Consider the following 23,990-nt stretch of genomic DNA (forward strand, 5'->3'; position numbering starts at 1 on the left):
GAGAAGTCTCTTTTGGATATGGCACCCCAGGACAGTGAGGATTCTTCCAGTGAGCGACCTTTGCATATACCCAAGGAGATCTGGCTCTTGGTGGACCACCTCTTCAAGAATGCCTGCCATCAGGTGAGTTCAGGGTGGATGGGATTAACCTAGATAGAAGATAGGGGCTGCTGGAGTCAGGTTGATGCAACTAGAATCTATTGATCAAAGTCAGAGCATGTACAGGATGAACACCATTTTTGGAACCTGTGGGATCTCTGAAGTCACTTCCTGCTTTATAGTTCTCATGTGCTAATATGTTCTTGCAAAATGCTCTTATAAGCTAAGAGACAACATATAATTATAGAGTTGAAAAGGGTTCTATGCATCTGTTCAGCCCCTTGACCAGTACAGAATCTCCAACTAGTATTCTCAGCCGGTAGCTGTCCCTCCTTTTGAAGACATCCAGAGGAGACCTTACCAAATTGGTTGTATTGCCTAACTGCTGTTACTGTCAAGAAGTTCCTTCTAATTTTTATTTAAAATCTATCTTCCTGTAACTTTAAAACCATTAGACCTATTTCTATATTTGGAAGCAGCAGAGAACATGGCTGACCCTTCTCTTTGTGATAAAGATCTTGTCTTATTGTCAGCAAACAGAACATGCCCAGTCCCTTCAGTATCTCCTCATATGTTTTGTTCTTCATATCTCTTATTATCCTCATAGCTTTTCTTTGAACTCATGTCAGCTTGCCTAAGTCCTTAAAATGAGGCACCCAGAACTGAACCCAGTACACCAGATGAGGCCCTGCCTGCACAGGATGTAGAGGGACTATTACTTCTCTTGACTTGGAAATCGTTCAGATTGTTCAGGTCAAGCTGATCAGGGCCCAGGGCCCAGACTAGGCAGCAGCAGCCCACTGGGCTCAGCAGGAGTGCAGCCTCTTCCACCAGCAAACAGGGCAGGAGAATGAACCAGTCCTTCTGATGTAAAGCAACTCCAAGCAGGGTCTCCCCTACAGCATTTTGCTCACCGCTGGAGGTGGACATATCCTGATTCTTGGGTGAACAGACTATGAGGTACAGTCGGCCCGTCTTATACACGGATTTTTTATACACAGATTCAAGCATACACGGTTTGAAAATGTTCCAAAAAAGTATAAATTTACTTTGATTTTCCATTTTTTATAAGGGACACCATTTTGCTATGTCATTATATTTAATGGGACTTGAGCATACACGGATTTTGTTATACACGGGGGATCTTGGAACCAAACCCCAGCATATAACAAGGGTCCACTGTACATGATAGATTTCATCCAGAAGCCCACAGATTTCTTCCTGTGCTCTCAGTAGTCCCTGTTCCCAGATTATCATGGCTATAGACCACCTACTCCAAATAAACTGAAGCAAAGTAATTATGGTGTGGTTGCCTTTTCTTTGTGATCTGTTAGGATTTTACCATCCTTGCTGATTAGTAGTCCCACCATTTTCTTCATCCCTCTCTTGCTTCAAATTTATTTGAAACCCCCTTTTTGATGTTGCTTGCCTGCCTAGCAAGTCTTAGCTCGTTTTGAGCTTTAGCTTCCCTTACACTATTTCTGCAAGCCTGGGCTACACATCTGTATTCTTCCTTAGTGATTTTTCCTTCCTTCCATTCCTTCCACATGCAGAGGACATATGCATATAAGATAAACACAGATAACCCAGAAGGACTCAGAAAACAACAACAACACATGTATTTGAAATGGTATCTATCCAAGGGAAAAGGTCTTGTTAATGATGTAGATTTTTGGTGGGAGGAGAAATGAACGGCTTCAATAATGGACTTTTCTATAGATCCCTGGGCTTCCTAGTGAAAAATGAGTTGGGACCAAATTCTCTGTTCTTACACTTCCTCTTTATTACAAGCTTCTCTTCATTACTATATTCCTGGTGGTTATGTGTGTTCTAGGGATGTGTTGATCTATAAAATGCAAATTTATTGAACTTGTTCCCTCCCAGACTCCTATCCCAACTCCAGACAGAAATTCAAGCACAGTCTTATGTGCATTTAATATTTATGTACCCATTTATGTAGCATGTTTGTGAGTATTTTAGAGGTATACACACTTTTAACTTTATGTACAAATATGCTAAACATTTTTTTTTCTTTTGCGGAATGTGCCTCTAGCTTAGAAATAAATACTACACAGATTTTCAACAGCAAATTGCATCTGGTTCCACATTTGGGTCCAGGAGATTTGAACTGGCAGAATCTGTCTTCTTTTTCTTTTCTTCTTTTTTTAAGAACAAATCTCATAGAACAGTTATCTCACTCATCTCTATATGAGTATATACTATATATACACTGTACCTACTGTATACATTTCAGACTGGGCTGATTCTGCATGCCGTCTTGCCTAGAATCTTATCAACCCTTGCTGAATTCCTAAAGCATGTATTACATTGTACCTTTCCCTGACAGGAGGACCTCTTCCAGACTCCAGGCATGCAGGATGAACTGCAAGACATCATTGAGTGCCTAGACACCAGTATTCCTGAAACAATACGTATCCTTTTTTAATAAAAAAAAATTAATAATCTGTAGCCTTGGCTTCATCTGTTTCTCTTAAGGCTGAGGATCCCAGGCCACTCCATCCCCTAAGGTTTTGATACAGGTTACAGAATTAATATACATAACAAAATGTCAGTGGCTACATTCAGTGCTGCATGCAGACACTGTATACTTTCTTAAAAGATTTGGCTCCAGTTTGAAAAAGCCAGCTTAACTAGGAAGACCTTAGATTTGTATGGATCTTCAAATATATCAGATCCACCAACAAGTTTGCAAGCCTAGATCAGTTTCAAAAGACCAGCTTGATTAAAAATAGCTTGTGTTCCAGATGGATCACCACAGATGGCATTGCATGTCTTGTATGCCCTTTGCAGGCTTTCTTAAAAGAAGATAGGGATGGGGAATCTGTCCTCCCAGATGTTGGACAACTGTGGCAAAGGCATCATGGAGTTACAGCCCAGAAACATCTGGAAGTCGATATATTTCTCATCTGTGATACTAGGGTCTTCACTTAGCTATGATTTCACAGATCAAGAATGAATACCATTTCCCAAATGGCAGCTAAAGCTAGTCTTGTCCTACTGAATTGACCAGGCAGAGAGAACTGATAGAGCCCAGGGAGCTGTACAAAATCTTACTTCCGCTGTGTCTGTATTATCCTGGTTATCTGCTTTCCTATACATTGGGGGCAATCTGTATTCACCCACAGACTCTTTTATTCCTTTTTATCTGAGGACTCTTTTTGGTTTAATTGGGGAGCCTACCAGGGGGGCCCAATGAATTAAGAACATACCAGTCTGTTTAGGACTAACCTGGGAGAAACAAGAGTACAACTTAGCAACATGCCACCCATCCTTGACAACTGACTATTAGCTGGTAGCAACCACTCAGTGGCTGAAGCTCTACTCATCTTCTTGGAGGCATTACCAGAACCAGTTGTTTGTTATGAACTGTATCAACGCTGCCTTGACTGCTCCCATGATAGCCGTCTCTGCCGGCAGGTAGGCTCCTGAATAATGGCTCTTTTTGGTTGGCTTGGTCCCATTTCCAGAAATGTGTGAGAAATACTTATGTAGGATTGGTCTGCTGAAAACAAGGGCTACCAAATGCTGACAGGGCATGCTCTTGAATTTGCTTTGTATCATAGGAGTTGAGATCTTTTTAGAGAGCAGGGTCCATGGGCCAGAGGTGGACCGCTGTGTAGGTCCAGAGATCAGTTTTCACCCTCCAGAATAAAGGGTGGCACACCACACAGGCACATTTCAGTATTAAAATGGATTGAAAAACATCTCCAAAAGTGGCATCTAGTTTTTATTCTAAAACCTGAAGAGAAGAAGATGGATTGTTTCATTTTTATTTCATTGCTTTATTTTGATGGCTTTTCTAATTTGTGTTAGATTTTAACCTTTGTTTTGTTAACTACCTAAAAAGACTCAGCTATTGAATGGTATAGAGGTTTCTTAGAGATACAATCAGAAGTGAAAGGCTTACATAATAACAGGAGAGAGTTACTTAAATTGGGACCAGCAGATGATCACCAAGATGTTGAGCAAAATCACAAAGATGTTGAGCAAAGTGTTGGATGTTTAATATGAGCAACAACAATAGCACCATTAAAGGGACTGAGGAGAGAAGAAGATATGTTTATGTATAATTGAGAACATAAGGAGAGTTCTGCTGGATCAGACCAAAGGTCTGTCTAGTACACCATTCTGTTCCCACAGTGGCCAAGCAGATACAATATATGAGCACAGCAGCCACATCTTTCTCATGTTCCCCAGCGGCTGGTATTCCAAGGCATATTGCTAATCTATAGCCATCTTGATTAGTAACTATGAAATTGTCAAGGCTCCTTTAGGCCTATCCATGTTTATGTCATCTCTACATCTTTTGGTAGGGTATTTCATGATTTAATCATGCACTGTATTTATTTATTCAATTGTATGGCCCTGGGAACGACTGGTTACATTTGTCTTTTGCTGTTGCACAAGGAGTCATACTGACGATCCATCTTGCCTCTTTCAGTTAGTTCTGATTGGCAGAAGATTCCATAGGTCCAAAGCAGAAGCCTTTTCCTGTCTGGTTAACTAGAAACTTGTTATGCCAGGAACCAAACCTAAAAACTTTAAAGTAGGGAAAATAAATATTCAGGTGAGTAATGCCTCCTTCCTTTCTGTCAAATTGCATGTGTATCTAAGCTTATTCCTTTCTGCCATGTAGGTGATCTGCCAGTTGCCACGATGTCACCGGAATGTGTTTCGCTATGTGATGGCATTCCTGCGGGAGCTTCTGAAATACTCGGAGAGTAACAATGTCAGTGCCAACATGCTAGGTAAGCATTAATCCAACCAGCTCAGAGTTCTCCTTCCCCAATGCATTCTCCCTGCTTTTCTCATATGAACCTTTTCTTCCCTACAGCCACACTTTTTGCCAGCCTTCTCCTGCGACCACCACCCAACATAGTGTCGAAGCAGACTCCGCAGGATCGGCAGCATACCATTAGCTTCCTCTTGGGCTTCCTGTTGGGAGCAGATGACTACTAAGGTACCAGTTTGCAGTCTCCACAGCAGTTGTGTGCAAGCTGGGAAATGGAAGAAGAGAGAGAAGAGGCCAGAACCAGGCCTGTCTTTTCTGGGACATCTCTGAGATGGCTACTCCCAGCCTTCCTGCTGTCTCCTGTATGGGAACTCTGTTTCATCTTGTGCCAGCCCCTTCCCAAAGCTTCATCCATGCCAGCTTTCCCCTTGATGCAGCTGGCTACTCGGCTGCTCCACGTTCAAGTAGATCTGGAGCTGTGGCAAGTTCAGGAAGGCAATTTGTTTGCTGGGCATCAGCAGAAATTTGTTGGCCGCTCCTTCACTCCCCCAGTGCAACGTTCTGCTCCCTTCCTTTGTGTTCCAGCATTTTTTTTATCACTGACCTTTTTGTGGGTTTCAAGGTTGATGAACTCCCAGCCTGTCCTGCAATTGTAGAACCTCCTTTCTCTGCCCCTTGGCCCTGCTGCTGCTGGTTGAGAAGGGCAGGGTTTCCACAGTTGCCCCTGATAGCTCTTAGCCACCTTTGTACAGTTCAGATATCGGCCCCCATTCTGCCACGTAGAATGTGTGACCCGTGCCAGTCTCTCTCTGTAAAGTACTAGCCCTTCATGAAACACTAAGCACTGCCTAGGGGACAAGGGAGGAAAGAAAGCAGCAACAGACAGGAGCAAGACTGTGCCTCAGTTTGGGCTTCCGCCTCCCTTCCCCCCCTTCACTGTTTTGCAACTTCTGTTGTTCCAGTTGTCTGTTGGGTTTCTGTTCTTTGTGCACACTCTTTCTCTCTCCCTCTTTTTTTAAACTGTATAACTTATTGAGAAACTGTTGTTTCAAAATAAATCTCCATTGTGCAAAACTGTCCTGGTGTTTCCCAGTGAGGATGTGCAGCTTTTGCTGGTCTCATGGTCCCTCTGGAGAATCTCCTCCCCTGGCCAAATATAGCATACCTCCAGACCCTGCACAAAACATTCAAAAGGGTGAGAAGAAAATGAGGTCACTGATATGGTGGGTGGTTTGTTTGAGCCTGATAAGTTCTATGATTTAGCAATCTTAACAACTGGGCCTGTAGATGGAGCCAGAGGACTTTGTTTTTCTGAAGTTGAGTATTTCTTAGGCACATCCTTTTTGTTTCTTATCACTTTGAAGTCTAGGGTTGCCAAGTGTTCCTTGTCCCACATGAGCATTACACCAGTGTGTGTGAGAGAATCCTGTATTTCCAAGTATTGCTCAAGCTTGTGGCCCTCAAAGTACAGTTGGCCCTCCTTATACACAGATTTTTTTATACACGGATTCAAGCATCCATGGCTTGAAAATATTAAAAAAAAGTATAAATTTCAAGTATCAAATCTTGCTATGCCATTGTATTTAATGGGACTTGAGCATACACATATTTTGTTATTCATGGGGGCGCCTGGAACCAAACCCCAGCGGATAACAAGGGCCCACTATACACACCAAATGTTGGAAGTGGGCTTTCCATTCTAAGCAACATGCTCAGTCTGGCAGCTGTAAAATGTTTCCGTTGTCCTGGCTGCTGGCCTGGTATCTCAAAATTTCCAGATGTTTGGGGGTTCCTATGAAATCTGAGATGCCACAGGAACTTGGAACTCTCAGGAGAGGCCCTTTTCTGACAAGTCCTGTGGTATGCCTTACATAGGCCTGCCTTATGTGTCCTGACCAGTCTTGCCTGTCCCTTGCTGCTGTTTTAGAAAGTTGGCAATCCTGTTGAGAACAAATGTGAGACAGGGGCTAGGGAGTCACAAATGAGGAAAGCAGAACTTTGATTCTTGCTACCATATGATGTTTTCATAGCAGGGCTGGAGAATCATCAGCCTGCTAGATGTTTTGGACCACAACACAATCCATTGCCATTAGTTGTGCTGGCAGGGATTTTGGGAAGCTGAAGAACAAAAGATCCAGAGGTTCAAATATTCCTCTCCTGCCCTGTTCTGTGCTAAATCAGCCCATTGGTCCACTGTTTCTTTTTTAGTCCACCAGTTTGACAACACAGTAGCCATCTGATGTGGCATTCATCCCGAGCCTGCCGCACAAGTATGTTTTGCTCGGAGATATCTGTGGTGTAAATATTCTGCTACAGTACTGTGACACACACACACAAACACAAGTCTGTTGTAAGGACAGTCCACCTGATGGTACAGGCTTATCAGCTGGTTACCTAAAATGTTCATGATTTGGCCCAAGAACTCCTGCACACAAGGTATAGTCAACATTACAGAATTTAGACTGCTGCATGATGTGGTGATACTACTTTTAAAGGGAACTTGGAAAAATACAGGAAGGAGACTAGTGATTGCAGTTGAGGTATGAGAGTTAATTAAAAACGCCTTATTCAGCAGCATTAAATCTCTAGTCTTTGCTGGGATGACAACAGCAGAATAGATCTTGGCATTGTTTTGAGAAGCTTCCTAAAAGGCAAAAACAAGGCTGTGTAAACTTTTAAAAAGGGAACAAAGGGGAAATTTGGTATATGGTCCATTGTAAGATGGTGGATATCTTCCATCTGGTGCTAAAACACTCCCTTTAATCTTAACTGGCACTTTGTTCCAGGAGAAGCAGTCGATTATATAAAACCCACAGACCCACCTCAGGAAATATGTAGATGGCTAAGGTACATATGATTCCTTGAAATCTGATTTTATACCCAAATTGCAATTTTTTGCCCCAAGACACTCTGGGAGCAAATGGATTATGGAGGGGGGGGGGGGAAGAGAAAGAAACTGGATGCCCACTTGTGATTTGAAAAAAAAGTTTGATTCCCCCCCCCCTTGATATTTTGGGGTAGAGGGGTGTAACTCAGTTACAAAGTGAATCACTGTCCTAGGGGTTTTGTTTCACTAGTTTATTTTTTAAAAATATTTTTGTACTTAAAACAAAAAATAACAGGAGCTTGGAAGCTCCATAAAAACAGTCTTGCGCTCTGGCTACACTTCCTACTTCCTTCGATCTGTGCCATTCCTGAAAGGGCACACAGATGCTATGAGCAGTTTCTCAGTCCTTTCCAAGATGGCATTGTATCAGAGCTTACCAGATAACTTGCCAGCTCTTCAAGATTTGTGTGTGGGCTGGAGAACCTAGAGGTTCCTAGAAAGGCAGGGAGGAAAGATGGAGAACAACATTTGGGGGATGCAATTTAAAATCTACAATAATATTTTGGGGAACTTGTATCCAAAAGGCAGTTCTAGTCTGGTTATGGGTCAGGCATTGTCAATATTTGTAAATTTATTCTTGATCTTAATTGGAAGACACTAACAGAGGACTGAGATTACAAATGGCAAACAATGCATAGGATTCTAGTTTAACAAGGAACTTGACTGTGCATCCACAAATCTTATTTTCTCATGATTCTCAGTTGACTGCCACAGCAGGAAGATGCTGTTCTAGGGCTATTCTTCGGTGCCCACATCCTAAGTGCTATGTAAAAGGCTGGCACTCCAGATCCAAAACTAGATGGTGCACATGAGGAGCATACGATTTCACTTGCTCAATGTGAAGGATTTTGGTCCTCCATGGCTTCTCATCCAGCCCCTCCAGCAAAGTCCTGATCTGGGTGGCTGTGAGCTCTGCCCACCTCTGCCACCCACTTTTGGCTGTAGGAGTTGGAGTTCTCTTTCCAGCATCCTGGAGAATATTGTGGTCTCCCTGGACTATTTTGTCTTCTTGACCATTTGACATCCTTCGTGCCAGACGTTGCTCATCAGATTGATCCAGCATTAGTTTGTGAGGCAGTTCAAGGGCCTTTATTGGAAAGGATTCCACATTCTGATGGATATGAAGGATGCCTCCAACATCCTTTCGCAAAACTTGGCAGGCAACTGGCCAGCCCGCCTCTGATGAAGGGATCAATCCCAGATTCACCCTGTCAGCCACATTCCACAGTTGCAGCTGCAGATGAAGAGGAAACAAAGAACATACTCACTATGGCCGCATGGTTACTAGTCAGACTGGCTCAGGAATTCTGAAAGCAGTAGTCCAAAACATAGGTATTCTTAAACTCTGTGTGGAATATACTTTTGAATAAATGTGCATAGCACTAGATTGATTTTCTGTGTGCCCCTTTTCACAGCAAAAGCTGTCCTTGTGCATTGTGCCTCTATTTCAGTTTTATACTTTCACATTAAAAGTTGATGTGATGTCAGCAAGGAGTCTGAATGTCAAGCAAGAAAGATATGAGGCAGAGGAGGCTTTCAAGGAAACATCTTTGGAATACCTCATCTAGAGAAATGTGCTATTTTACTTACACTGTTCACTCTACTCACTTTTCTGTTATCTCCCAAGTGAACATGGCATTGATCTTGTACACTATTCAGTTCCAAGTTCTTTTTCAAAGCTTCCACAGCATAGGGGTTCCATTCACAGGCATGGACAAAAGCAGCACCAGCATGAACAAGGTAAGGCAGGGTGAAATAGCCAATCCCTGAAGACAAAAATAAATAAGTTCCAGGTATTACATCAGCTCCACAGAACAGGAAAAGAGGAAAGAGGCTCCGAAGACACTGAGTTCAACTGTCTGCTGTAACAGAATCTACAATTCAAGATGCAATGGCAGCATCCCTGACAGATGATAGGCTTAAGCATTCTCATGCTTATAACATTTTGTAGCTGAAATCCAGCAGGCTGAGTTATGCCTACCCTCCCTATCTGACCCAAGCAATCCAGAACGCTGGCTGGGGATGATGAGCAATGTAGTCTAGGACATTTCAAGGGCATTGGGTTGAATGAGGCTGCCCACAAACCATACAATCATAACATGACAGAACTAGAAGGAACTTTAAGAGGTAGGCCTATTAAGATGGTCTGCCCTCGAAGGCTATTGGATTCTTTACAAATCCAGAAGGCCTTTGAGAGTCTTACGGCTGGTACCACCAATGATCCTGCTGAAACCTTGGTCAGTAGATGGAATCAAGACCTGACTAGCGCTATTGACATGATTGCTCCTGAACGTCTTCTGTGATCCATTATTAATTGGGCCCCTTGGTATACAGGGGACTTCAGGGAGCTGAAACAAGAAATCAATGATTGGAGCCCTGATGGCAGAAAAGTTGACATATTTGAGAATACATGCTATAGCGAATATCTTTGTTCCTATAAGGTGGCAATATGTGCAGCAAATAAAGCTTTCTTCTCTGCATGTATTGCATCTGTGAATTCACATCTAGCCAAACTATTCAGCGTGGTGAGAGGTTTAAGGCACCCTATCCCCTGAATCCAATGTTAGAACCTTCAGCAGTTCACTGTGATGCTTTTAATGATAACTTTATGGATAAAATAGCTAAGAACCCATTTAGATGCTATCAATACATCAGAAGTTGACAATGGGGTGTCCAATGACTAAGTTTCAATTGGTGAGTGTCACCAATGTGGACAAGCTGCTGGGGCAAGTAAGGAAACAACTTGTCCTATTGATCCCAGTCCTTCTTGGCTGCCTGTCCAGGGAGGAGATGCAATTAGATTTCAATTACAATATATTATTAATGCATCTCCAGGGAGGGAAGTTTTCCATCTTGTTTAAAAGAAGTGCTGGTATGACCACTTCTGAAAAAGGCCTCCCTGGACTCACCGGACTTATAGACCAGTATAAAATCTCCCTTTTCTGGGCAAGATGATTGAAGGGGAAGTTGTCTCCCAATTCCGAGCAGTCTTGCATGATAAAAGTTATCTAGACCCATTTCAAACTGGCTTTGGAGCAGCATACAAAGTTGAGACTGCTATAGTTGCGTTAGTGAATGATCTTTGCAATGGCCAGTAGTGCTTACTATCAGCTTTGACTGTTACACGAGCTGTGCCCCTTCCTAGAGCCAGAGGACCTAAAGATGATGCTGAACATGCTAATAATCTTAAGATTGGCCTTTTGTAATGTACTGTACATTGGGTTACCTCTGTACCAATCGTCTAAATAATTTGAATGTCCGTAACCTTTCGGCTACCATATGTAACATTTACCTGCATAGAGATCCACCACTATTTCACCAGCACACTGCAGAGATGCAATCCTCAGTTTCTCAGTGATATTTCCTGGAGACAGCATGCACCGAGTCACATCAAACATGTATCTGTGAAAGCAGTGAAGAACCAAAGGACAGAAATGTAAAAAAGATTTGAAGGGAGTTTGAATTAAACTTAAATAAGGATACAGATCCTACAATAATATGGGATGCAAGTAAAGTTTATACAAGAAGACAATTTATAAAACATCACTATAAATTGAAAAAGCCGTTCTGATAGCCTTTAGGGCTGAAGGGCAGGGTATAAATACCATAAATAATAATAAATAAAAAGGAAAGAGATGTTGAAAAGTTCAAATTGTGGGGTATAGGTTGAGCACCCCTAATCTAAAAATCTGAAATCCTAAAAACACCTTTTTTTGCCACCAGCCTTAGAGCAGCATTAAGAGTCAATGCTTGTTTGTCTCTCAGACCCTTAGTCTCTCTTCATCCTTGCATCTCATACACAACACAAGAAATGAATAAACAAGATGCAAGGCTGGAGAGAGGCAAAAGAGCAGGAGCATCACCATCGCTTCCAATGTGGAAACATGCAGCTGCCACCAGAAAGATGCAACAGTGGAAAGAAACTGAGGATCTGTGAAATGGCAGGCATGCCAAGTGTAGTACTTAGTGCAAATCTACATCTTCTGTCATTTCACATCTCTCTCCAGCTTTACAAATACAGTACAGGTACATACTATGCTACTGTGTATTCCAAAATCTTGGGGGGGAAAACTAATTCTGAAATAGTTCAGGTCCCAACCATTTTGGATAAGCAATGCTCAACTTGTACAAATTTTAGAGAAGGAATTCAAAGAAAATTTTGATAAATAGACTCAACAATCAGCCAAGCTACTTCAACAACTTTCATTGTTTTCAATATCTTAAACAAAAGAATTTTAAATTTTCAAATAAATCTGGGAAGTGGCTTGTGTATAGGCTGAGAAAAGAAGGATAAAGAAATTGGTTACAAAGATTAAGAAAGGAGATTGGTATATAATGGATGATGTGAAAATCTTTAAAGCATTTGAGCAATTCTACAGAGGGTTATATAGGAAGGGCAAGCAAAAAAATTACAGACATGGCAGAATATTTGGACAGACTCCAACTAGAAAGATTGCATACAAATAAAGGAAAAGCTTGAATGGGCCTGTGACTACTATGGAGCTTGTTGGGGCAGTTAAAAGGTCCAAAGACGGGAAAGCGTCAGGCTGAAATGGACTGCCTGCAGTAGACTGCAAAAAAATTGAAGATGAGTTAATTTAACAACTCAAGAGAGTGTGTGATGGAGTATTAGGAGGAGGATGGATGCCAGACTCTATGGTCAGCTTTAACCAAAAGTTGCACTGAAAGACCTAATTCCTAGAGAGAACACTCCACTAGGCATTTGTAGCTCCTCCAGCACAATTGTATGATCAATATCTGGCAGATGTTGACCACAGAGTTGTACTGGAGGACCTAGAAATTCCTGTTCTCTCAGGTAAAAACATAGTGTTTTTGTTATTTGCAGTTTTTCCACATTCACGGGGGTCCTGTGACCCTAACCCCAGTGAATTTGGAGGGACAAGTGTGTGTTTCAAGGAGTTAAAACATTTTGATCCTGTATAGGAGGGAAATCTATTTCATTTTTTCAATTTTAAATATTAAATAAAACATAAAATTTAATATTTAATAATATTTATTAAATGTTTTAATCATTTTTTTAAAAAGCTGTTAGTTACCAACAGGTCTCACCATCTGACAACAGAATACAACAGAATAGGCAGAGTATAAATATGTCTGTAGCAAACTAATCAACCTTTTGTCCTGTGGAGGACAGAAATCCCCTAGCCTCATGCTAGTTGTCCCCAACAGGGACGTAGCCAGGATTTTAGGAAGGGGGGGTCCAGACTAAGTGCCACCATTATATTGGGGCTTGGGTGCGGTGGCGCAGCAGCACACACCATTCATTTTTCTAACGGAAGGGGGGGTTCCGGACCCCAAGAACGCCCTCCCCTTGGCTACGTCCCTGCCCCTGAAATCACCACATCTTCCTGCCACCAACTCAAAATTAGCTTTCTTGATCCGAAGGTCTAAAATTAAAGTTATAATTTGTCTTTATTTCTAAACTGAATTTGCATAAAGATGAAGAGGAAGCAACAAGAGCAAGAAAAAGAAACATCTCTTCCTTACCTGATTCCATTGTCCATGTGTTCAACCCAGCCATCCTGCCCCAGTAACAAGGTCACTGTTGGGGATCGAAATAAGTCTGCCTGCACATGCCCTCGCTTTGCTAAACGCCGAGCCCCAAGAGCACCAGCAACCACCTCCCAGAGCTCTTGCCCTAAAAACAGAAGCACAGGCATATATTGCTGCAAAAACAACATATTCTTGTGCAAAGATGGGAAAAGTTACTTTTGGAATACATTACTGACCACTCAGTACACACACAGACAAAGCTAATGTGGCTAGGAAAAAAAAGTCTTTTTTAAACAGTCAAATATTTTATTTCAGAAAGTCCCTCACCTCAAACCCCCAAAGATGATGAAAAGTGAAATAGCATCACCTCTGGTTGTCAAAATGGCAGCTATGATGGCACAATTGTAGCCTTCCAGAGGGGCTGAGAATCAGTTGATGCAATGTTCTCAGCTTTGGAGGACATTCAACCCCAGTATAAGCATTATCTGGCTATAGATTCCATATGATCACAACATCAGATAAACATCTTTAAAGAAAATTAAATGGAAAGGAAATGATAAATATTGGTGGCAACTGAATAGGAGCTGCAATATCTGTAAGATTAGAAAAGCAGCCATTTACAACTGCATTAACCAGTGATACCATAATTATCTTAAATGTGATATTCTGAGGTTCTGGGCAAACAGCTGAAGGACCGGGATGCACAAGTTCTTCTACTTGAAGAAGAAACAAGGATTTTACTTGTGGACCTTGAAGATTGAAGCAATTATGTTTAGATTTTTAGGTTACAAGTGAAAAATGAGTTAGCACTGAGAAAGTTAAGATATTGAGAGTTAATATTTCTAGGCTTGGGAAGTCAATTTTAGTTTTTGTTAACTGTATTAATTTGAGATGATGTTGATCATATATGGATTGCAATAGATGTAGTTTTATAGGGGCAAGAAGCAGGAAAATTGGGAAGGTGGGGAATAGTTTAGTTTAGTTTAGAGTATTTTGTTGGTTAGAATACAGTTGTGATTCTGTATGTAACTGACTGTTTTTATTATGTATAATGTATATTTTTAAACCTAATGAAAAGATTTTTTTTAAAAACGGAACTTCTTAATGTTATAATCTGGGAGTTTCATGCCACAGTTTCCTTTCAAAATTTTTGGTCAGTGCTGATCATCTTAGAAATGGAAGAGAGGTACAACTGGGTTGTTATGGAAGGAAGATCTCCAGGATGGCCTGTCATGAGGCTATGCTTCTGTCTTACCCAGGTTTCTCCACAGTGTTGCTTTAAAGCTGTCCTCACTCAACAGAACTAAATCTCCATGCCGCTGCCAGGAGTGAGGGAGATCTTTCTCCAACTCTTCTGACCAGGCGACTCCATAGGCTGATGTGAAGCGTTGCAGTTCATTACTGAGTTTATGGACAGGTGACTGGACTTTGGCCGCTTTTGAGGGAATGGGATTCTAGGGAAGAAAACAAGTAAGACATTTTCTTCTGATACATATACAGCATACTCTATTCTAAAAGACTGTTCCATTCTGTTAGTAGCAAATGTTGCCTGCACTTTTTTGCTAAAAGGCTCAAAACTGTTCTACAGATCAGCACCTGCAAAGTGCTCGTTTTTGAGTCTTAATTATGCCCAAAGCACAAATGCCTTACTCAAGACAGGCCAGTTTCTTTGCGATGCAGCCAACAGCAGCACACTAGCACAGAGACCCACTGCAACATCAGAGGGGGAAATTTCAATCGATGGCATCTAGCCAAATGAAGCAAGTAGAAAGAACAAAAGAGGATATAGCATAAATTAAAACAGAGAAGCAATCTTAACACTCATTGGCAACTTTAGTGACAAGTCCCTTGTTAGAAAGCATTTATCTCACCTGGATCCAGGTCAGAGCACAGGTCCTCCCAGGTGGGATCTTTTTCTTCAGCTGTTGCAGGTGCTGCACCGCGAAGCTTTGACTTAACACAGGCAATGCCAAGGTACCGTCAGGAAGCTTCTGCACACGGTAGCCTCTGTGCAGGATACCTTCCCTTTGTAAATGTTTCCTACAAGAGCAAGATCCACGTGGATTCAGAAAGGTGGCCCATTATACCTACAGAAAATCTGTGCTTTTCATTGCAAGGGAGAAAGTCAAACTGTCTCTGTGCAGAAAAGTCTATTATCAATTTAGGTATAAAAAGAATTAAGAGATGCAGGTTGACCTAGAGACTGAAACATACACAGGAACTAGTGAAAGAAAGAATCTAGATCGAGGATCTAGGCCAAACTCCCAAATTGCCTGAGAATTCAAAGATCTTACATACAGGTGGTAATCTTTGTCAGTTGGATTAATATAATCAACCCTTTCATTAAATTTTCTTGTTATCTGTTCCTTTTCTGGACATTCAGGCCAGGAATGGTCACAATAGATTAATAGTCTCAAATTATAAGAACCCCACAGATAGAAATGCTCTTTTACATTTTTGGAGTTGCCATTCCCATTCTTTGAATCTCAATTCTCCATATTCTCAGTTACTATGATTAAAATGAAACAATACCTCTTGCTATCAGTTTATGACAGACGCCAGTAAATTATTCAGTTTTTTAGAAGGCAGGGGATATCAACAAAAGGTTCTACAAGCATTACCCAAATCCCAACCGGCAGATAGAAAACAATTATTCTTTCAGAAACCTTTCACAAATACAAGATTGTTTAAATTGGACTATTACATTTAATTTTGCAACTTACAGAATTAAGAACACTGTTCAAAAACAATGGCACATCTGCAAAACACCTAAAATCGGGTTTCAGAGGACTTTTAAAGACAAACTGGAACATACATAGTTAGACCATGATGAAGAAAACCAATGTTTTTACATGTTGAAGTTTACCACTGTCTTCTGATGAGTTAGGAATGCTGCACTTTCTAGGCAAATATAGAAAAGAATTTTCTTCACAGTGGACCATATCTATGTTATTCATGTAGATGTCATGTTCAGAACATCCTCTTCTCACAGATGTTTAATCTTAAATGTGTTACAATATGATTGGTGGCTTTAACAAATCTTGATGTTTTTCGCATGGTAACTTTAGAATTGGCTTCTTTATTAGAATTGTCTGTTCAGTGTTTTACATGTTTGGTGCTTTATAACTGTAACCTCTAAGGCCATTTGCCCATTGGGCAGGATGTATATCCAACAATTAAATATATATCTAATGATTAAATTCCTTACTATGTGTGCATGCGTTTTTCACTTTCCTTGCAGATTCCTCTTAGTGAGGATGACACAATTGTTCTAACTTACTTTTCAACCCAAATGGGTGAACAGCAACAACTCACTTCTGTGGGACAAGGTAAAGGGGAAGAAATATCTTCTCAAAGATAAATAATTGAAATATAGGCCTGTTACAGACAGCCAAAATAAAGCTGCTTCGAGGCACAGTGGAGGTATGGTGTTTCAATGATGCATGCGTCCTAAGAGTCCAGAAGTCACACCAAAGCCACGCTCCAACCCTAAGAACTGGAGCGTGGCTTTGGTGTGGCTTCTGGACTCTTAGGACGCATGCATCATTGAAACACCATACCTCCACTGTGACTCGAAGCAGCTTTATTTTGGCTGTCTGTAACAGGCCATAGTCTACACCTTCCCTCCTTACTTCAGCAACCCTAGTCATTGAGTATCTCTGACAACTTTGTTTCATACACAACACAAAAGGCCTTGTGTGTATAAATCCTTCTCAGACTAATAGTTGGGGTGTGAGTATCTGTCTGGTCTTCTGCGTTAATCCGGGTTGCCAGAATGGTTATATAGAAGACCATGAGCAACTATAAGGAAGAAAGCCAAAGCATCCCCACTGCTGCATTAAACAAGCCTGGCTCCTATGCTGAGCCCAGAAAAAGCATGATGGAGTGCTCTTTCCCCCATCAATTAGTCTGTTCGCTTGGTCTTTGTTACATGCTTTAGGCTACCAGGTGAGAGTACAAGGTTGCATTAGGGGGAAGCACAAGGTTGTATTACAGTATGGCTTTAAAATAGACAAGAAAAAGTTACTTTTTCAGGCTACATTTCCATAGTCAACATGGCCAGTGGCCTTTCTGGTAAGGGATTCTGGGAACTGTACTCCAGACTGCATTTCCAAGCTTGATTTTTGCAAGGGAAAATACACTTGTTTCTATATCGAGTTCCTTCACTCCATCTCCTGTGAATACCTGAACAGCTGAGCAAACTGTGGCTCTGTCACAAGAGCAACAGTACCGCTGGAGCAGAGATCTTCTGCGGCCATTTTGCAAGAACCTAGACAAGGGGAGGAGAGAATGAGAAGCGTTTGCTAAAATACTGTACAATTAAAAAACATCTTCAGCCGGCAGCCAACCAACAAGGATCGTCCCATAGTGCTAGTCAGAAAATGAGAACAACCCAAAAAGGAAAGGGGGTGGTAGCCCCCAAAAAAGTTTGGGGGCCATTGTAGACAGTTAAGACGGGTAAATGCATCCCTCAAAGACTACAGTCTTATGCATATTAGTCCTGAGTCAACACAGGAAAGGTAGCCTTGTGGAACCTTAAGTGACTATAACCAGGCTAATTTGGCACAACCTTTCATGGACTGCACTCCCCTCCAAGCTTATACCCAATAAAGCATATTCAGGAGTAGCCGTGTTGGCCATATAGCAAAGTACAAAACATCCAAAGCCCACAAAACGACGATACCTTTATTGAGCCAAACACAACGCAAGCTTTCAAAGCTCCACTGGCTTCTTCATCAGGCAAAGGTGTTTTAAAAATCACAAGATACATACAATGATGATGTTAGTTACAGGCCTGCATTTTGTCACGATGTTGGCATTGTGTTGCTCTGTGTTGAGAAGGTGTGGAGGGATATATCTATGCAGGGAGGCCTCACCTCCTTCTGGTCTTGTCTTTCCAAAGCCCAGGGATGCTGCCATACGGCAGAATTAGTGCAGCTTGTCACTACTGTAATCATTTTAGCTCCGTTCTATGGAACCCTGGGATTTGTAGTTTGCTCTGGTAACCAGGCCTCCCTGCCAATATCTCACAAAACTATAAATCCCAGGATTCCATAGCGTACCAATGGCAGTTAAAGTGGTGTCCAACTGCATCAATTCAGCAGTACAGATGTAGCCAAGATAAAGATTTAAACCCCATCAGCAATACAAAAAGATGCTTCCTCTGAGATCAGGGATGTCTCCATCCCTTTCTTGGATCTCTATCCCTGCCTTCATAGATAGCCTTCCATATTATCTCAACTCAGAACAACACCAACAACTTCTTGACAAAATGCAGGCCGATGACTAATATATATATACTGTGTGTGTGTGTGTGTGTGTGTGTGTATACACACTCTCCTGTGTGGTTTTTAACACTTTTGCCCGAAGGAGAAGCCAGTGGAGCTTAGAAAGCTTGCAAAGTGTGTACTGTGCATTTTGGCTGACCCAATAAAAGCATCGCTGTTTTGTGGATTCTGGATGTTGTCGTACAGTACTTCCCCCCCCCCCCAATAAAACCTTAGTCCTGAATCAAGATGGCAGAAGAGTCTGCGTTCTTACCTAGAAACTATGTATTGCATTTATGGGAGTAAACACAGCCTTCCTAAGAACCCTTGCCCTCAACACATTTCAGTACGATCATTTTCAGCTCCTGAGCATAATAAACATCTCAATCCCAGTCTGTCCTCTCGCTTTAACTGCCTTGGCTCAAGGCAGGGGATTCTGGGAAGTGTAGTTTTGTGAGACATTTAGCCTTCTCTGTCAGAGAGAGAGAGAGAGCGCTTTGGGGCCACAATAAACTACACTTCCCAGGTTTCCCTAGCACTGAAAGCGGTCTCAAACTGGATTATTCCTGCAGTGTGTCTTAGCCCTAAAGCACTCCCAGCCGCTCTGCCGCTGCCTCTCCCTCCATCTTCCCTCACCTCCACAACCAAAGCCTCTTGCACCGCTCTGCAGGCTCCGTGCTCTAGGGCCCGTGACGTCATCTTTCCGCGCCGGCGCCGCCATCTTTGTTGAGGGCAGCGCCGCGGCTTCGGTTGCCAGTTAGGCCTGGAGTTAATCCAGCGGACCTTCCGAAACGAGGACCGAGGGTTTAAATCAGATTCCTCCTCCCCTCGGTTTCGTTATAGCCATTCCAAGGGGCGTGTGTGTGTAGCACTGACCCGGAACTGTTATCATTCGCTTCCTGTTTCCGGCCGTGAGGAAAAAAGAAAGGGCCTCGGAAGAACGGAAGTGAAGGGAAGGGCTTAGGGCAGGGACCGGAAGTGCTGCGAGGGACGGAGGAGGAAGATGGCGGGCCTGTCGGTGCGGGACCCGGCGGTGGACCGCTCCCTGCGCTCCGTCTTCGGTGAGGAAGGGCCTCCGAGGGGAAGCCGGGGGGCGAGGGAGGCCCTGCCGCTCAGGGAGGGCGCCATCGTGGCGGTCCAGGCTCTGGGGCTCCGGGTTCCCAGTTGGCTGCTGGTGGCCCTCGAGGGAGACCCTCCTCCGCAGAGCCATGGCAGATCGCAGTGCTCTTTCAGCCCTTCGTCAAGAGGGTCCCTGCCCAAGAAGGCCCTTTGCCTCTCCACAGCCAGGGAGCCCTCTCTTCGCATCCCCAAAGGGCCCCTTGCCCTCCCGGAGGCTGGGAGCTATGGCCCCCGGCTGAGTCCCTCCGCCTGGCCTTGGCCTCCCTCCCTCTCTCTCTCCCTGCCTTCTCTTGCCAAAGGGCTCGCTTCTTCTCAGGAGGGGGCCAAAGTCCAAGGGCCCCAATCTAGGCCTCTTGGCCTCCGTCTCCCCAAGGCCCTGTTTGTCAGTGGATGAGGCACCTCCAACCCCCTCCGTCTCTGCCTCCCTGCTCAGGACCATGGCCTTCCCAATTGCCTCTCCCCATCTGGCCTGCAGCCTACAACTTATTTTCCTGCCCTCCATGTTCCTAGCTTAGTGTCTTTTCTAATGAGTCATTTTCATTCATGATGTGGCCAAGGTACAACCTGCAGCCGTGGCGCCATTAGGGACAACAGAACTCTCCCGTTTACACAATTACTGGCACAGCCGCATCCACTTGCTGCCATTGGGAGCAATGGGTGCTGTCCCTAATGGCAGCGCAGCCACATTCACATGCCACCGTTGAAGTCCAGCTGTCACTAATGGCAGCATATCTGCATGCAAGCGCCACTGTTGGGGACAATGGAGCTTGAGCATCCATGGATTTTGGTATCTGCTGGGGGAGATGTATGCCGATACGAAGGGCTGACTGGACAGTGGCTTGGACAATCCTCACTTTAGTGTTCAGAGTTATATCTTTGCACTGGAGAATCTTGTCCAGTTCTTTCATTCTCAGTTAAGCAGCAGCATTGAGACGTCTCAGACAGATTTCTGGTGCCTCACCAAACCACAATGCTTAGCATTTATTCCTCTTGATGACAGTTAAAGTGGAATCATAGTGCTACAGTTATACAGTGTGATAGGGCCCTTAGTGCTGTTGCTTTCTGTGGGAAGCACTTCTTGACTAGGAGTTATCGCAGAGCATAGTTAGGAAGGAAGGATGTCAGTCTTTTCCATGTTTCTGGTTGTTGTTATTATTATTATTATTATTACTGTTATACAGTTATATCTCACTTAATAAAATTGATATTTTACTGGGCATTCTTTCTTTGACAGAAAATTAAGTTCCAGAGGCAGAAATCACATGGAAAGAATAGGGACAGGTTTCTATGGGCCTGAACAGACAAGCCATAATAACGCTGCTTCAAGTGACTTTGGAGGTGTGCTGTTTAAATGATACATGCATCTGAATAGGCCAAAGCAGTGCTCTAGTCCTTAGGAATGGAATGTGGCTTTGGCGTGGCTTCTGGCCTCTTAGGATACATACATCATTTAAACAGCATACCTCCAAAGTGGCCCAAAGCAGCTTTATTTTGGCCTATCTGTTTAGGTCCTATGCCACAAAACAGAAAAGCTATTCAACATGTTTCAACAAATCCTTTATTCAAAACTAACAATATACATATGTGAAATGAAGCAACCAGAGTCCTAAGCAACCAAAAACACTTGAAAGCTTCTTTTAAAATACACGCGTGGGTGATTTCCTTCTTTCGCTCGCCTCCACATGTATTATGATTTCTATTTTAGTGGCTAAACCTATTTTTAACCTGCTGCTGGTAGCTGGTGAGGCAGGCTTATCTGCTTTCCCCTTTTCTCAGTTTTGTTATTCTCACGTGTTCAGTAAGGGATTCTGGAGGCAGCTGCTGTTTACTCTTGTAGGCTGGCATGCATAGCTACAGTAGGATCAGCTAAAGAAGAACCATATTTTCTCCCAACTCAGACTTTATGGCATTGTTTACTGCCGACAAGCTGCTATAACTTGATACCTCCAGACTCATATAAGCCAACTAACTTTACATCCTGTTAGGGAATCCAGTAGACCTGGCAAATGTGCAAAATATTTTGAGAATTTGAACGTCCCGAAATTTAGAAGAGCTTTCATGTCAGCAAGGTTTAACATCTTACCCTCAGCAGTCCTGGAGGGCAGATTTAAAAAGATCCCTTACGAACACAGATACTGTCCTTGCGGCTCAGAGGAAATTGAAAATATTAATCATGTACTCTTTGGCTGTTCTTTGTATACAGAAATACGTGCTTTATATATAACACCAATTGTGTTGCAGTTTCCAGGCAGACAAGAGAAATTTTATACAAATTTTCTACTTGCAGATCAGAAGGAAGGTATAACGCAAGCAGTTGCACAATTCTTTGCAGCTGCCATTGCAAATCGTAAACAGTTTGTTAAACAGATGTAATATGTTATAATATAATCTCAAAATCTGTACAGAGGGCTTGATTTAACGATAAAATTTGTAAATTAGTAATCAATTGCATCTGATTAATGGCACTTTGTAGTTTAACTCTTGCTTGGATAGGGGATATGTTTGTGAATTTGGAACCAATATGTCATGAATGTGGTCCTCTTTTACATAATATGATAGAGTTGTTTGCGAGGTGATGGCAGCCTACTCATTGTTGTGTGTTTGCCTGATCATGCTGTCCTATCATTGCTTTTTATCCTTACTTTTTATAGACTGTAATTTGTTTATATTCTCTATTTTATCCTTACTTTTTATAGACTGTAATTTGTTTATATTCTCTAATCTGTTGTGTTTTAAACTGGAATTTTGTAATTGTGCTGGCCAAATGGCCGTAATAAAGTTGTTATTATTATTATTATTATTATTATTATTATTATTTGATACCCAACGTCTGTTTCTCCAGATCTCATTCACTATCCTCCCAGTGCTGATTTTGCTAAAAAAGAAACAAACAAATAAAACCACTAGATAGAGAATGAAGAGAAAAGGGGGACTAGGCAGGTGTAAAGACTTGTAAACAGGAGCTTCTTTGTCGAAGGTGTTTGCTTGTGTTTGTGCCCTGCCTTTCTCTATTAGAATATTGGTGGTATGCAGTCAGCCCTCCGCAGGTTTTTTATCTTGTGCTTAGGAATGGAGTGTGGCTTTGGCGCAACCTCCAGACTCTTAGGACCCATGCATCATTTAAATAGCATACCTCCAAAGAGACCCGAAGCAGCTTTATTTTGGCAGTCTGTAACAGGCCATGGCCTGTTACAGACTGCCAAAATAAAGCTGCTTCGAGTCACAGTGGAGGTATGGTGTTTCAATGATGCATGTGTCCTAAGAGTCCAGAAGTTGCACCAAAGCCACGCTCCAGCCCTAAGGACTCGAGCGTGGCTTTGGTGTGGCTTCTGGACTCAGGATGCATGCATCATTGAAACACCATACTTCCACTGTGACTCGAAGCAGCTTTATTTTGGTTGTCTGTAACAGGCCTGTGTCTTACTGAATCAGACCAGAAAAGTACACAGTGCACTCTCTAGCATTCTTCAGTGGTCAGCCAGCTGCCTTTGGGAATTTTACAAGTAGAGCATGAAGCTACTAGTCATTCCCTGCTGGCAACAGGTATTGTGCAGCCTCCAAACACTGGCATTCCATTTAGCCAGCAGGTTGGTATTTAGACATAAGCCTGTCCTCCAGAGGTGAACAAAAGCTGGTGGCAAAGGAGGAGGGGGCAGATAAAGAGGCACAGACTGCTCAATTCTTCCTATGTGACTGGCATGGAAATGCATCTCTATTCTCCTCTGCCAATCCTCAGGAAGCTAATAAAAAGTCAGCTACCAAGTTTGCAGGACTTATTTTCAAGGCTAATAGCATAGCTCATCCTTCACAAATTCTAACCAGCGCTAGTTTCTACATCCCATGCCAGCAAGTTTCACTTATTAATCAAGTGTTATGTGAAGAAGTAATTCTTTCCAGTTCTCCTGAGTCTGGTGTCAGATGGTCTTGTACTAGTATTATGAAAGAAAAAGAAAAATATGTTCCAATTTTCTCTTGCTCAGACATATAAGAGCCAGCCATATTTAACATATGAGAGGGAATTTATGCAACAATTTTGCTTTTGTAATTTCATCTCTGCTCACCTGGACTCATCTTAGATCTAGTGTCAATTTCAATTTCTATGCTCAGACTGGGACCTTTTAAAGGGGTAAAGTTAAGAAAAAGAGGTGCTGTTAGATTTTTTAAAACATTTTGTATTACAACAGCAGCAAAAACTTTACAGATATGGAAACAGCTAGGAATTTAGTGGTGTATTGTGCTGTTACATATTTGTTACATAATTTGGGGTCCTTTTCATGCATCTCTTCTATTTCTGACTGAGCAGCAAAATATCCTGGGGTTCCATCAACCCTAACACAGAGAGATCCATATT

General features: G+C 42.4%; 3 protein-coding genes across 14 annotated transcripts in view; 2 read left to right on the forward strand and 1 right to left on the reverse strand.

Moving 5' to 3' along the window:
- OCRL (OCRL inositol polyphosphate-5-phosphatase) overlaps positions 1-5,926 on the forward strand; it is a 46,106-nt gene extending 40,180 nt beyond the window's left edge. For all 3 annotated transcript variants that reach the window (XM_089536616.1, XM_089536617.1, XM_089536618.1), the window contains 5 exons: positions 1-123; positions 2,447-2,531; positions 3,410-3,537; positions 4,757-4,868; positions 4,955-5,926. In XM_089536616.1, coding sequence (XP_089392742.1) covers positions 1-123; positions 2,447-2,531; positions 3,410-3,537; positions 4,757-4,868; positions 4,955-5,079 — 573 coding nt within the window. In that variant the 3' untranslated portion in view covers positions 5,080-5,926. The remainder of the gene's footprint in view (positions 124-2,446; positions 2,532-3,409; positions 3,538-4,756; positions 4,869-4,954) is intronic.
- Positions 93-19,400, reverse strand: TYW2 (tRNA wybutosine-synthesizing protein 2). 4 transcript variants are annotated; one of them, XM_089536630.1, is made up of 8 exons: positions 19,157-19,398; positions 17,439-17,523; positions 15,125-15,293; positions 14,509-14,707; positions 13,248-13,398; positions 11,032-11,141; positions 9,348-9,505; positions 93-149 (listed from the first exon to the last, which is right to left on the reverse strand). In XM_089536630.1, exons 1-8 carry the CDS (start codon positions 19,239-19,241, stop codon positions 120-122), a joined length of 987 nt encoding a protein of 328 aa, XP_089392756.1. In that variant the 5' UTR covers positions 19,242-19,398; the 3' UTR covers positions 93-119. The 4 variants fall into 4 exon arrangements, with proteins under 4 accessions (XP_089392756.1, XP_089392754.1, XP_089392752.1 ...); XM_089536628.1 differs by lacking the exon at positions 93-149 and adding an exon at positions 5,591-6,026 and having other exon boundaries at positions 19,157-19,400; XM_089536626.1 differs by lacking the exon at positions 93-149 and adding an exon at positions 7,961-8,973 and having other exon boundaries at positions 19,157-19,392.
- LOC149308883 (cleavage stimulation factor subunit 2-like) overlaps positions 19,399-23,990 on the forward strand; it is a 22,609-nt gene continuing 18,017 nt past the window's right edge. For 2 of the 7 annotated variants that reach the window (XM_089536622.1, XM_089536623.1), the window contains exon 1: positions 19,403-19,581. In XM_089536622.1, the coding sequence (XP_089392748.1) occupies positions 19,524-19,581 (58 nt within the window). In that variant the 5' untranslated portion in view covers positions 19,403-19,523. Of the gene's footprint in view, positions 19,582-23,990 lie in introns of all 7 variants that reach the window. The other 5 variants (XM_089536621.1, XM_089536620.1, XM_089536619.1 and 2 more) reach the window with 5 other exon arrangements.

The sequence above is a fragment of the Sceloporus occidentalis genome, unplaced genomic scaffold, assembly GCF_023333645.1.
Source record: "Sceloporus occidentalis isolate IW3139 unplaced genomic scaffold, rSceOcc1.0.p SCAF_8, whole genome shotgun sequence".
Lineage (NCBI taxonomy): Eukaryota > Metazoa > Chordata > Lepidosauria > Squamata > Phrynosomatidae > Sceloporus > Sceloporus occidentalis.